Source organism: Calonectris borealis, chromosome 10, assembly GCF_964195595.1.
Source record: "Calonectris borealis chromosome 10, bCalBor7.hap1.2, whole genome shotgun sequence".
NCBI classification, from domain to species: Eukaryota; Metazoa; Chordata; class Aves; order Procellariiformes; family Procellariidae; genus Calonectris; species Calonectris borealis.
Window position 1 is genome coordinate 20,706,645 of NC_134321.1, and position 15,426 is coordinate 20,722,070.

Sequence of the window (15,426 nt, forward strand, 5' to 3'; positions counted from 1 at the left end):
ACTCGTGGATTGAGATAAGAACAGTTTAATATGTGAAATAAAATAATAATAATAATAAATAGTAATGAAAAGTAAAACGAGAGAGAGAGGAACAAAACCCAGGTGAAAAAAAAACAAACACAAGTGATGCAGCTGCTCACCACCTGCTGACTGATGCCCAGCCAGTCCCCAAGCAGCGATCGCTGCCCCCCGGCCAACTCCCCCCAGCTTAAAAAGGCCAATTTGCTGTTTTTACATCAAATGTTTAAATAGATTTGTAGTACCATGCAGTCCACAGATACTAGAGCTTTCAATATTGCTGAGGGGTAATTGACCATACTGAAGAATAAAGGTTTTGTGATTTAAGAAAGTGAGACCTGCAAAGATATCTCAATATTTGTGACTATCTCGCAACTGAAATAATTACTTTGCTCGTACTTATTAACTGACATTTCACTTAGGCTCAGGTTAATGAGCTTTCTTTAGAACAAAGACTGTGAGTGGTTTTGGTTTATTTTGTGTGTGTGTGTGTGTGTGTGCCCCTTTTCCATAGAGCAAAGCTTCTTTCTGTTCTTGAGTCTTAATGAAATATTTAGATGCTATTTCTTATTCTGGAACCAGTAGAGTGTGTGTGTGGGGGGTGTGCTGCTCTGCCACTTCATGCAAAAATTATCTTTTTTGCCTCCTAGAGGTGGTATTTTGAAGACTGAAATGTTGAGGGTCTGTAAGTTGACACTTACTCTTGGCGAGACCAGTCATTTCTGGGTGTAGGGCAGCTCTTATCTTTCTCACTGTGGAAAGCAGGCTTTGGCTTCTGTTTATCGATCCTGTGAGAAACAGGACACAAATCATGAGAAATGGGACACAAGAAGCATGTTTAGAAACTGAGTTAGGTGTCTGACGTACACTTGAGTGAATTATGTCAGCAGCTTGTATTACATTTAACTGAAGAAGCGTTGTCTTCCGATTAAAGCAGGCATAATTTTATGAACAGGTAAAATATTATACAATGCCATTACTTGGCAGCCTGGATGTTATTTTTTATGGCTTCCAGGTTGTTTTGATCTACCTGGTCAACTTAGTGCTTCAGAAAATGAAGTGAATAGCCTACGGTGTTGTTTAACAATTGGTAGAGACAGAACTGTGGCGATAGCTCGATCTTTGCTTGGTATTGAGCGCGGTTGGAGAGTTATGTAATATTTATGTTTTACTGTTGACTGCACCAGATGTTCACAGAAAATTCCCTCTGGAGCAGCCCTTAGCTCAGACATAAATAGCTGCCTGTCCCATGATGTCCTTAACTGTTCCATGATGCTGGATGGAAACCAGAGTGCCTCGCACTAGAAGTGATGGGGGGATAGGACCTGTTCATGTGTTTAGGGTCTGTGCGCATGACACCCATTTTCGTTTGACATTTAAAATTAATAGTGAAAATTTCACATTTGGAAGATTAGAATTGCTTTTTCAATCTGCTTTTCATAATATGTGAAATGTGAAGTGACTGAATAAGATTGTACATGTCTGAAAGAAAAACTTGTTTTCAGGGGATTCTTTTGACTCATTTGGAGGTGAAGTTTTATAGAGTAGCTGAGAAAGGTCTCCTTCCCTGAGATTTTTTTTTTTACTCTTAAATATTGATGTACTCTTGTTTTTAGGTACCCCAAACTTTTTTTTTCCTTGTTAACAACAGCTTCTTAATATGAGATTGCATCTTTTTAAGTGATGTATATTCTTCCTACTCCCTGACTCTAGAGGAAAGGGTGGGAAAAGGCTTTGCGTAGCAGTATCTGAGAAACTGCTGATTTCCTTGACAGTTGAGATTGATTATAAACTTGTAAAATGGGGTTATAGGAGGTACCTGAGGGAACTGGCACTCGGCTCTCTTTGGTGTTTTGGCAGCTAATTCCCAAAATCTCACTGCTAATCCGAATTGTTAACCCTGTGGCCTTGTCGGACTGACACTTTGCACTGGTATAATGGAGGAGCATTGCGATTGTTCTCGTCAAGCTTTCTTATGCTGCCGCTTCACCTCCTACCGCGACAGTGATGAACTAGGCAAGTTGCAAGATAGGTTTTGGTGGATGGCAGTAATACTACTTCTTAGATTTGTATTTTCTCGCAAATACGTGCAGTAACCTTTCTCCTCTCTCCCCTCCTTTTCCCTCTTTGACTTTATCTTGTTTTTAAGGATGTTCAAGATCCTTCAGTGATTGTGAGCTTCCCGCTGGATGAAGATGCAAGTGTTTCTCTTGTTGCTTGGACCACTACTCCTTGGACCTTGCCTAGTAATTTGGCACTTTGCGTTAATCCAGAATTGCAATATGTAAAATTGAGAGGTAAGTGTTAACTGAAGGTGACATGAAATGAACACTTCTTTCTTCAATGACTGTGAGTATGTACTTATATTTTGTATGATAGACTGTTTTATTCTGAATTTATAGCACTTTGCTGGGGTTGCATCAATGTTATTTTGAAGGATGAGATTTGCTTCCGATGTGGCTGATGATTTCCAACTGCTGTGCTCTTTTTATTTTACATGCATTGTGAGGACTGTTCCCTAAAAAATATTGATAGATGAAATAAAGAATAAGAGCAAATGTTTTATCTGTCTTCTTAAAGTCACACTATATTTGAGAGACAGGGAAGAGTGACTGGGTGTCCCCAGCTTTTTTTCTTCCCGCCTTTCTTGGGGCTCAGACTCATGAACAAGTTACTGCTATGTGACAGCTAAGTTGCAGTAACTGAACATCTCTGTACTCTTAACCCATAACAGACCCAAGATGTCACATGCTAGTCTCAACCTGACTGAAGTGTGTTTTTTAGCACAAATGTATGGCAAGGTATATACCGTGGTTTCCAATGTAAGTACATTTGACCAAGTGCCTTGGCTTACTCATGGACCAGTTGGTTGTGCCTGACTAAACAAGTTGTACTACAAGGTATTCTCTTTCATGAGAGCACCCAGCACTTCAGGAATTGTGTGCCACAGACCATGTAGGGTGCCTAAACAATACAGGCTGTTGCTTTTCTCGTTACTGCTTCAAGTAGTTTCCAGGGTCTGCAGTTCCATTTTTTTTTTTCCAGTTGGCAATGGAGTGTGTTATGATGAGTCTTCCTTTTCACTTAGGAAAGGAATTTATTTTATTCTTGAAATGCAGTTGTCTTTAATTATATCTTGATCTACAAAACCCTTTGTTTTTTAAAAATTTAAATAAAAAAGTAAGCAGGAATTTGGATAAAAGTACTTCTTGCATTGCTATTTTCAGGTTCTCTCAAACTGCTCACTTTTTCTGATTTTTATCAGTGTATGTTTTTAAAAAAAAAAAGGGGAGGGGGGAGAGATAATCAGGTTAATGATGGCATTTAATCTGGAGTAAAAAAATGCCAAAAGTATAATGTCCAGTTCCAGCATAACCACGTGAATCTAATGTGTGCCTAAAGTGATGTTAAACATGAAAAGCTGCAGAGGCCTTTAAGTGAACTCCAGGTGTTTGAGTTTTCTTTGTTTTAAGAGAACTAAATATGTTTTCGTTTTCAAAGATTTTAACATAAATTTGGTCATCTCAAAAAGAGTTACCGAGTACTTTCAGAAGTAACTCCTACGCCTGCCTGAGATGCTGAGTTGTTGGGTTTGGATGTCTTTGGCCTACAGTCTGCTGGTGGGATAGTGACCTTGACTATGTTGATAGGGTAGCAGTCTGAATAAAATTTGTCATTGAAGTTAAGAGATCAGGGTTATTTCGGGGTAGAAAATGGATTTCCTTCAAAATGTTTCACTCTTTATTTGTACTTCCTTCCTTTAAAAAGAAATCCAAGCATAAAATTGATTGGAGTAGTAAATGTCAGAAAGGCAGCATAAAGTGCAATCATTACCCCTAATGTCAACATAATAATATTGATTTTATGTAGTGATTGTCCATCTTCCAATTGGTTTCAGTTACATATACTGAAACTTTTCCATTGCTTTTCTTTGGCATAATGAAAATAGACAAGATAGGGTATTTCTGCCTCTCGAACAAAAAACCACACTGAAAATCAGTGGACTGTGTTTTCATCCTGTGGTTTCTGTTTAAACTTAACTTTTGAAAAGTGTTCATTAAGTGGCTGTATGGGGAAGAAATAGCTGGAAATTAGTGGTCGATCAGCAGGATTATTCTGGGCAGTTTTATAGCTGATATGATACCATCTTGCATAAATTGAAAGGTTTCGTAATGGTGCAAATGAGGGTATTAAATTGAGATTTATGTAACTTTTTGTTTTATTTTATATTCTAGATAAAGCCACAGAAAAGATCTACATTTTGATGGAATCCAGGCTGATAGCACTGTACAAATCTGACAGTGAATATGAGATACTTGTCAGGCAAGTACATAAATTATTACACACTTGTTAACTTCCAGTATTTTTATAGATCAGAAGTTAAATGTTTCAAGAAGTTGGATTTTGCCATTATCTAAAGATGGGTTTCCCTGCATGTGTGTATATCGTGCAAAAATCTATAAGAGAGATAGAAAAAGGTTGCTTAGTCTGTCCTTTTCCTGTGTGTTTTCTTAGAAAGACATTACCTTAATTTAAAAGTCTCAAAAAAATCTGGAGATATCCAAATACTGAACACTTTCTAAACGTTGTATAAATATTTAAAAGAAAATGGAAGAAAGCAAAACCATTGTCTTTAGCAAGCAAATACTGCTTCCACAGGATGGTCTACCTAAGTTATGTAGTTAGTGGCACTTAATGCTTTCTGAAGACTGCTTATTCGTCGTGGTTCAGTGGAAAAATATGAATTACAAAATAAGTCAGACTGTTTAGGGGATGCAGGTATTAAATTCTGTAGCTCTCTTAGACAAAATATGTAGCTTGGCTTCCCTTAAATCTTTTATATAAAACATCAACTTGTTAAAGAGGTGAAGTACAACAAATATTTATTCAGTCCTGTGTGGTGGGTAAAAAAAAAAAGCAAACAACCAACCAAATAACAACAGCACCCCCTCAAACAAAAACCAAAACTAAACCGAACTAACAAAACACAATAAACCCAACAAAAAACCACACAACACAAAACCATGATAAAACAAAACAAAACAAAAAAAATCAAAGACTAGAAATTTTTTTGAGAATAACAACCCTTCTGCACTGGCACCAGTTATTTTTATTTTTATCTTTTTTTACCAAGCAGTTGAAAACTTTGCAACATGTAAAAAACGTTATAAAAAAGGAGGATACATCTATTTCAGCTAAGCAATTACGTGTAGTCATTGAATTAGGGGAATGTAGAGCTGGAACGTTTGCTTAAGGTGTTGTCTACTCTGATGCCTCATACTGTGACGGTTGAGTAATTCTTATTTTGTATTTCTGCACTGATCTCTCCTTCCCTGCCCCTCCCCACCAACTGAATTCTCTTCATCTGTCACTTACTCTGTAGCAATTTAAGCTGGTACTTAATTTATAAAGACGATTTTCAGTGTGCTCATTCTTCAGGGTTGACAGAACTTCTGATCTCCAGATTTTTTTCCTCCCTTCCTTTTTTTCGCCATTGAATAGTGTCAACATTATGATAGCCTCTGCCAGGATACTACTGGAAATTTTCTTTCAGTCTGATACTGAATTAACAATAACTTTTTTTCTCAAAGAGGTGGTGCGTCCGTGTAAATGTACAGTCACCCAGTTAAAATATTTGTGTGTGTCTGAATGACATGTCAAAGTGTCAGAAGTCTTACTAACATTAAGACTTAAATCTATCTGCTTGCTTGCTATCTAAGCTAGGTAGTCTGCGTAAAAAGAAGTCATTTGGCTTGGTGTGACTTGTTCTTAACAAATTCATACTGTATGTTCTTTAGCACTTCATTTCTTAAAAACTGTTCCATCATTTAAAGTTGAATCAGGTTGTTATGCTAGTCTGACTGGTTTTTAGGTCCATCAGTATTCTCTCTTGAAGTATAGGTACTGTGTTCCTTTCCAGTCTTTTGAAACTTCTTCGGAGTGTCTAAAAACTAAGCCTTCTACCAAAACCACTCTATTTTCTTAAAGATTTTTGAACGCATTTCCTTTAGACTTAAAAAAATATAAGCAAGGTAGATGTATTCATTCTTGTTGATCTGTTGTCTTTTGGTTCCAAATTCTTCTTTTAATGGAATACTACAAATTTAATTTCTGTCTGACTGCAGTCATTCCAGGAATGCACTGAACGTTTTGGCCTTTTTTGGTGTGGTGTTTTCATCAGAACTGTGAAGCACCTGCTCTTTATCAGAGCATCATACACAGGTTTCAGTTGTCATTGCTTATGTCCTGCCTAGTTGTATTTCTAATTTCCCCCCTCCCTCCCCAAATCTGTGATTTTTTTTTTTTTTTTTAAAAATCTCTCTGCCTATACATAAGGCTGTTAGCAATTTCTATTCTCATTGCAGGGCAGTATATTTTTCTTCTTTCTGTGTTAGTGCTACAGTCTTCTCAAGCTGACAATTTTTTTTTTGGTCGTGCTCCAATTTTTGTGTTATGTAATAAATCAGTTCTCTCAAATGTGAAATGTGAGACAATTAAGAGGTAGCTGGTAGTTGAATGGATCTTTTAAAGATTTAGATCTGTGAGTATATAAGTTCATGGAAATGAACTTTCACATTTCTGCTCTTTAACTTTTTTCTTTCTTTAGCTCACTTTTAAATTCTCAGGCAGTTAGGCCCTCAAGGGAGAAAATCATGACGCTTGCTGTATACCAAGTGGCAGGCTGAAGTCAAGAATGATCTTGCCGAAAATTTTCTCTATCTAAAGTCATCTGAACTTCCTGAGTACTCTCAGCCTTCCCCTCTCCTCCCCAAACCCGACTTTGCTCTCCCTTTTCCTCCCAGATGCAGATGGTAGGTTTTTGTGTGAGAGCAAATGGGAATACTGCTGCTTTGTTTCACTGGTGAGATGGCTGCTGTCTTTATCAGAATACTTCCTGCAGCTTTGCACGAATGTCTTGGTATATTATCCCACTTCTGGCCATTGAGTGGCATGTTATTTAGCAGTGGTAGATATGAAATGATTGATGACCATTTTCTTCCCTTTGTGTTACATTTCAGTCTATTTGCATATTAAACACTTCATTTCTTTACACTATTTTCCAGTGTTGTCTCTTTTTGGATTCTAGAGAATCCAACAAAGATTTCTGATCTCTTGAGAGTGAAGGATTACTATAGTGATTTTAAATGAGTCTGTTATTACTATAACTTAGGTCATAAGAGGGCAGCGCTGTATAGATCTTCAGCTTGAAGTTCAGGACTTTGATAAACAAAGTCTTTCAGATATCAAAAGGGAAAATCGGGAATGTGATCCACAACTCTTACCTTTCACTTACTTGAGTTAAATAAGAATTTAACTACTTTTTTTTTTTAAGCCAGTTCTAATGCTTCACGTTCTGTGTCTGAGCATTCCCACATCTGTGTGGCTGAGCAGTGGGATGCTTTTCTCTCATCTGATCCCGATTAAGCACCTCAAACATTCCTAAGGCTGTTTGTAATATAAAATATATAAACCATCCACGAAGCTGTGGCTTAAAATAGAAATATCCCCTTTTCCTAGTGGGTATTGTGTATGCCAAATTGAGGAGTCATGCTCTTTAACTTGGCATTAGATACTGCTTGAGTTCCTTTTTGTACAATGAAACAGTTTTGTAGAGTTCCCCCCTTTGAGGTAGTCATGTTTTATGGTTTGACCGTTGTTTTGGAAGATGTGGATCAAGAAGAGTATGGGGAAAGACCACAGCTGTGACACATTGAGAGGTAGCCCATCTGTTAAATGAAGTTGTGTTTTAACGAGGCTTTTTCCTGAAATGGAAGATTTAAGCACTTTCAGGAGAGTTCTGAGCGGTGAATCCCAACCTGATCACCATCTGTGTCAATTATTGTCAGAAGCCTCAAGACTGCCAGATCTACAGGCTCTATTTCTGTCTTGCATTTCTTGTCTGGCTCAGTTGGTTCCTCGGTCAGTCCTGACTTTGTTAGATCTTTCCCTGAGATGCCCGTGGAGAGCTTGGATGCTTAGTTTCAGGAAAAGAAATGAGGTATCAAAGCTTTAAATGCTGCAATACCCTGTATCACAATCTTCTGTGCATATAACTTTTAGGTGGTTTGGATTATTTAGTTCTGTTAAACATGTTGAGCTATAGGGCTTTGTTGTAACGAATATTAAATTGAAATTGTGTTTCATCTAGAAGCTCCTTCCACAGCTTTACCAGAAATAGATTGTTATAAATGCTTAATTCCTACATTAATTTACAATGATTGCGTGATTGAAAGACCATCAAATACAAGCGTACCTGTTGACTATTAGCAGAGATGCATTAAGACGTGCTATGGTTTTTGTCCAAGCCCAAATTGCTGAAGAGGTGTAGAAAAGGGAAGCAAACTATTGAGAAAATACTTTTTTTTCTTCAGCTTATGAAGTCAAATTCTGTTAGGGATGGGGAGAAAGGAAATAGGAAAAAATAGCATTCCTAGCAGCTGACTAAGCGATTTTCAAGTTAATTTGTGTTCATGTAAATCTCTTTCCTCAGGTTTCCTGGCATTGCTCTTAAAGGCAAGAAATATAAACCACTCTTTGAATATTTTATTCAGGTAAGGTGAACAAGTTTGATGTTTGATACAGGATACAAAGACAAACGTAAAAACGATTCTCAGTATTCCTTGTTTATATTATAAAAGTCTTGCATCCTAATAACAAACCCCATATCGTATTAAAGTAGTTCAAAATCTAGCGGAAGGTTGAAAAACAGAAGGTTGACTTTTTTCTGTATTTTTTCACTTAAGTTTTAAATACACCCAGAGTAAGAACTCAGTAAATAGTAGTCGAATAGTAGTTCGACTTTAGATTGCAGAGAAACTTCCAATTCACATTAATAAATAGGCAGTATTCTCTCAGCTTTTCATCTGGCGAGCTTCTGTCGTCTGCCTGTTAAGTCCACAAATTTTGTATTCACAAGAGAATGACTGTGGATAACAGTTGCAGATGTGTAGTGTTTTCCACTGAAGAGTTAAAACCCTTTGCTGAAATAACTACTGATGCATCTGTTTTTTATGGATGTCCTCCTGTGCAGCATTTAAGCACTGCGTAAGTCTAGCGTAGTTAATAGCATTGCAGATGATAATAGAATATATAGCAATAAGAGAGGGGGTAGACAATTTATATGTTTAAAAAAAAGTTCTGATTAACAATGGATTAAATTTTGCAAAGAGTTGAAGTGGATTACAGTACTGCTGGACGAGCAGCTGTTAACTTGTGTAAGGGATTTGGTCATTTGTGACTACCATCTGTTCTGAAGCGTGTGCTGAAGTTGGCGAAGGTGAGAAAACCTCTGTAGGGAGCAGGACCTGTTATTTCTAGAGAAAGGTCAAACACATAGCTGAATTTGAAAAATGGGGCTGCAGGTGTAAAGATTTGGGATGGATAAATTTTTTAGAGTCCTGCTATACTTCTAAGGAGCAGATGGGCATCTACTGTTTGGTGTGTGTGTTTTTGGTGGTGTTTTTGTTTGGTGTGTTTTTTTTTTTTTTAGAATGGATGTCTTACTTCAAAATATTCCTCTTCAGAACAAGCCAACGTAATATTTTTTAACATATTTGGTTCAGCTGTGACTGCAGTAATTTTTTTTTACTACTTTTGTTTTAAGGAATAGAAAATAGCTTTATTTTTCATTATCTACATACTGAATACACTGAAAATTGTCAGATCTTTTCTTGGCAATTTTTTCTGTTGGTTTTTTTTTTTTTTTACTTGATACTTACTACCTTCTCATTCTTTGGAGGAAATAAAGAAAATGTATTACTATAAAAGCAAACTTCTTTTTTAAAATTAGAAGGTACAGGGGACATAGAAAAATGCAAGGAGACTTCTGTATGTAGAATCCCTGTAGCTTTCCTGATTGTATCCTCACTTAGAGGAGTGTATTGATTTGTAGTCTGTTAAGCACAGAACTGTGTGAAGATCTGTGGCTTGAAGAGTAATTGACTATGAGGCCTTCTGGAGAGGTCTTAGGTTTAATCACATTTGACACTGTTTAAATGAAGTATACAGCCTGGGCATCTTAGCTATGGGAAATGATTAAATAATGTCAGGAATGTCACATTTTACTGTCACTTATTTTGATGCAGTTCTTTACTCTTGTGGGTGGCTAGTGGCTCTTCCATGTTCTTAAGAATTCTGTTTTGCTATATATGTGTGTGTGTGTATATATATATATGTATATGTATTTTTGTGTTACAGTGCAAAGATAAAGGTGCCTTTGCTGTGGTAGTAGACAGTTATGTGAAGGAGGAGGAAGGCACAGGTGTTGTACATCAGGCCCCCTATTTTGGTGCCGTGAGTATGAACTACATATCTGTTATGTTGATTTTATTCCACGTTGCTTGGCTTTCGAGCTACTGGGGACTGTCTGTCAGGGTGACTATGATATTTAATAATCCTCCCATTTGCTACTTAAAAATGTAAGAATACAATGTAGTGTCGTATTCTAATGAGCTCTTGCACTCACTAGTGCCCTTTGTGTGCAAGACTGGAGATTTTAGGTGTCCCTTGATTTGGTTATTCTTGTGGTATGTGAAGTGAGCTCACCACTTCCGAGTGTCATCGATCTTAGCTTTTCTCAAAGTCTAAATTTACAGCTTCGGGAAGAAATGGTTTGTTACACTGATAGTCAAAACTGGCTTTGCTAAGTGATAATTTTGGATGGTAACAGCAGTTCTGCTCAGCACACTGCCCCTCTTCAGTGTTTTAATTTCATTACTCATTGGGCTTTTAGAGAATGAAAAGATGCTTTGACTGCTTTTGTACTGAGACTTTATCCCTCGGTGTTAAAAGGATTTTGTTGCATCCATTCTTTTTTCTCTTTATTGTCCTTGCCTTTAGTCTATTCTTCTGAAGGTTAAGAGGGATAATTTTTCATGGATTTCATCATTTCAGTTTTTAGACACATGAATTAAATGCACTAGTTTGGACTCATTGTCCTTTTTGTATCGTGTCCTGTCTTCAGTCATTATCCAAAGATGTCCTCAAAAAAACTTGCAGTAGAGCTGCCAATGCCAAGCAATTAGCAATCCCTGGACCACGAGCTCTATCATCATTTCTGGAAACTGTTGGCATTAGTAATAGGCCTCTTTGTATTCGTCTGAAATATCCCATCCTTTTCTGTCTTTTTTTCTGCATTTTTCTGAAGGGTGCATCCATTGTGATGTTGTTTCCCTTGTCAGGATGAACACTGACATGAAAAGATGTCCCAGCTTAATACAGCTGTGAATAAAATAAAACAGACGGGGCTCTATGTTATTAGTTAATAAAGAATTTTATGGTGACTGGTAGAGTGTCTTAAGAAGTTCAAAGCCTATCACACCCCTTGCACCTCAGATATTGCCCTATAGCTAAATCTTGCAAGGATTTGACTGAGGTGTGAGGGAGCAGAATTGGTTTTGAGGCAGGAGCTCTTGCTGTGGGAGGTGGAGTAAAGGAAGAGAACAGGCAGCTAATAGAGAAGGAGCTCTGGAAGAAACTTGCCCTTGGCTGCTGTGTTGTTTTGTTGTGTATTTGCACAATACCGTTGTTAGAAACAGCTTGTTGGAAAGCTTGAGCGACCGGTTAGAGCAAGGATTATCTGCCCTCTTTTATTTGATTTTGTTATAAGCCCACAGAGATCTGTGTAAACATAGAGGGGAAAAAAAAATCCTTTCTCTCTCTCGTGGGAAGTCAGCAATTATCTTTAAAAACATTTTTTTAAAAACACGAGAGTATCGGTTAAATGCATTGTAAAGAAAAAAATGCATAAAATACTTGTGTGAGGGGAAAACGTACGCTAACACCACAAACAAAACTTTGCACTCGTTAGCTAGGGAGCAGTTTGATTTTATAATGCGTGATGGATAGACCTGAGTCAACTGGATATGCTACCTTTAGAAGGAAATTGCATAGTATATGTTGCGCTTAACGGTGCAACCTTTTTTCTTTTGGGATGCATGTAGTTCACTTTTGACAGCCCACTGATTGTTTTTGTTCATAAAGGCTCACAAAGGGTTCTGGTTTAGGTTCAGAAATTCATTATTGTACAGTAGGCTCTGTATAGAATGTGAGTGTTACGTGTGTTGGCATTAAATGTTTGCCTTTAAGTAGACAAGCTTAGATGAAAGAAGGGAGATAACTCATGACTGTAGGCAGGACTGTCTTCCTAACTAATTGGCTTCTCTGTGAATTCCTTTACTGTTGTGTTGAAGATGAATAGAAAAGAGGAAAGGGGTAAGTGGAGCCAGGAGGCAAGGTCAGAGGAGAAGAAAAAGAGCACAGTCCTTCACAGAAAGTGTCATACCTTATCTGTATCCCTTCCCCTCGATATAAGTCCCTTTGACAAATAGGGATAGAAAGTAAGGGGTTTTTTTTACTTATTTTACTTACTGATATATATTCTGTATTGCTTATAGCTTAGAAATGTATCCCTCTCCAACAAAATTTAAAGTAAAAATTCACCTTTGTTTAGTTCCAGGATATGTCATTTAATTGTCTTGTGTGATGCTTTTGCCAAATGCAAGCTGGCACGCAGTATCAGAGCGCTCTATTATTTCAGTTCAATAGAAATCAAAATTAAAGCTTACAGAACAAGACAAACTTGTATTAAAAACTGTAAACTCATTGTACCTCCAGATTAACATGACACTTAAATTCAGCTGCTCAGGCATTTCATCATATGTAGATGTATCTACAGTCAACTTAAAAAGCTTTAGTAACATTTTAATTTGCATACAAGCCCTATATTTCTAGTGTCTGCTCAGACTGAGTCATACATATGTGACTGTTGCACTTTCTTTTCAGTAAATTGCAAAAGTATACTCCATTTTTAAGATCTGCTGAAGGTGTACCTTTTGACTTCATGTTTTTGTTGCTGTTTTGTTGTGTGGTTTTTTTTTTCTTTTTTTTTTTAAATTTCAGGTGGAAAAGCTTTGAGTTCTCATCAATGAGCTGTTGAATAGCTCCTGCTTCATTCATATTGTGTATGGTTTTTAACTTTTATTTGTAATCTTTTGAGAGATCTAATTGTGGCAGGGGTACAAAAGTGAACACTGACTTCTGTCCGGGAAAGAATTGAAATTTGTCGTAGCTTTTCAGTGGAGCTGAGCATTTGTGGATTTCTGTATGTGCTTGAATATATTCCTGGGTTGTGGTTACTGAAGCAAATCTTCATTAAGTCAAATGGCAGGTCAGTCTGGAAAGCTTTTACATTCAAGTTTGAGTTCGTCAAAGGAAGGGAACTAACTGTAGAAAACCAAAATAGCAAAGCCCTTTATATATCATTAGCTGCATCAGCGATGCAAATCGAACTGAACCACCTCTTGACCCAGGTCCTGCGAAGTGGAGGGTTTGTTATTATGTTTGAGCTAGGCTGTGAGCATGCCAAGCTTTGTAGTCTTTGCTGGCTGCTGCTTCAAAGCCTTCTACAATTCACTGCCAAATCAGGGTTGACATTAGTTCTGTCATCTGGCCTACATTTTTAACACTGCAGTCTGCTTGCTGTATCTCAGCAAAAATAGCTGATGAAAGGTCAACTGAGGATGGGCTTATTTCAGTTAATCTATTGACTGAAGAAGCTGGTTGACCAAGTGGAGGTTGAATAATCGTGATGGCTGTCTGCAGCTGCTGGAGAGTGGAGAGATATGGTCTAGAGTAAATGAGTGCTGTAGCTGAAGTGGTTTTTCATTTCTGCATGTAACGCCTTGGTACATGAAGTAGCCAACTTCACTATTGCTATGGATGAGTTTCATCATTGTAAAATATACTGTGGATCAACAGGCAACTCTGCCAGATCTGGCTTGCGGGAGCTGCTAAGTACAGGGACTAGTGGGTAGGTTTGGAGGTACAGGATGAGGACCACAGAAAGGATCTGGAAACTCTGCTCTGTCACTCCAAAGTCGGCTCGCCTGTGTTGGTTATATCTAGGAAAGGAGAATTGAGCGAGCTGTGGAGCACTTGCTTATTTAACACTTGTTTACACACTTGCTTCTGGTGTGGTCTCCTTGATCAAGGTGGACAAATTGCTTTAGAGTGCAGCTCCTATGAAATAGCTACTGCGTTTTACGAACGGTAAACGAGCTCTAAGCATAGAGGAGGCTAACAGTTCAACTGCTGCCAGTTTTGGCGGACAGGGTCACTGCAGGTTGTGTTTCACACCACTCAAAACTTCAGGTTTTGTTCCTGAAGTCTGTGGTTTCCCCCACTTCATCAGAGCAGCAATACAGGAATCTCTAAGACTCAAAAAAGCAACCTGACTTACTTGATGCAGGCTTAGACAGGGCCTTTTTCTTTGAGGAAAAATGAAGCAATTCTATGAATGTGCTGAGAGCGTCTGATCTGCAACTGTCCCATTCTCCCTTCCCCTCCCACCCCCAATAATGTTTTCTCGCCTTCAGGCAAGAAAGTGGGTAACCTGGAGTGACAATTGGTTACGATATGGACTTACTTTGACTTCAGACTTGAAATTAGTATCTGAACTTTTCTGTTCCTCTAATAATTTTGTTTTAATCTTTTCTAAGATACCATTGTTGTTCAGTTATGTTCATGAAAGTCTGAAGTGACCCTCTTTTTCTTAATTTTTTTTTTTTTTTTTCCTTACTGCTACAGGAAATTAAAAATTTAAATGGAGGCTGGCCAGGAAAATAAACTGTGATGTTGTCCATGTGTGGTTCTTGGTCAGTAGCGTTGCGTATGGGCCAACAAAGATTGAGAAATACAGATTTAAAGGCTTTGGATCATTAAGACATTCAGAAAATGGGATTTCTTATGTGGAGTTCCAGAATTAGATTGATTAAAACAACCTGCCTTCTGAAAAATGCCATGCAGGCTTGTTTGCTAAACAGACACAAGTCTCTGGCTGGTACATAGTGGTTGTCATTTCCTTTACTATGCAATAGTAGCCTGAAGCTGTTGACTGCACGTATGTATGTGTGTATGCACACACATAAAATATGTGTGTATATATATGCACATATATGTATATGCACAGAAGCACTTGCACATATCCTCTCTAAGGGGTGAGAGAAAACACATTCTGGAGAAGTCATCATTTCTGTGATCAATAAAAGTACAATCCTGTAAAATACATCTTTTCCTATGCATATTTGGGATTAGTGAAGGCTGAGTAGTTTGCTATTCTTGTCCAGTCATCACATTTTCTATTTAATATTTAATTCCTTTTTCCAGGGCTGGATATTTTAACTAGTATTTTGTATTTGTATAACTTAGCATTTCTCTCTTTTGTAGGATGATTACAGAGTCTGCATGGATTTTAATATTATTCAGAAAGATTCTGTGCCCGTTTGTCCGGTTGATGCGTCAGGCTGCTTCACAGCAGAAGTGACTGACTTTGCTGGACAGTATGTGAAGGTTAGTGGTCTTGGAGAAAGTAAATTACTGCTTTGTTCAAGATAAATTTTATATAGAAGT

The 15,426-nt window shown here is 37.6% G+C and overlaps 1 protein-coding gene across 2 annotated transcripts in view; it reads left to right on the forward strand.

The window, feature by feature from the left end:
- The window catches only part of IARS1 (isoleucyl-tRNA synthetase 1), a 107,784-nt gene that overhangs the window by 17,954 nt on the left and 74,404 nt on the right, over positions 1–15,426 (forward strand). For both annotated transcript variants that reach the window (XM_075159340.1, XM_075159341.1), the window contains 5 exons: positions 2,168–2,315; positions 4,254–4,341; positions 8,510–8,570; positions 10,216–10,311; positions 15,244–15,366. In XM_075159340.1, coding sequence (XP_075015441.1) covers positions 2,168–2,315; positions 4,254–4,341; positions 8,510–8,570; positions 10,216–10,311; positions 15,244–15,366 — 516 coding nt within the window. The remainder of the gene's footprint in view (positions 1–2,167; positions 2,316–4,253; positions 4,342–8,509; positions 8,571–10,215; positions 10,312–15,243; positions 15,367–15,426) is intronic.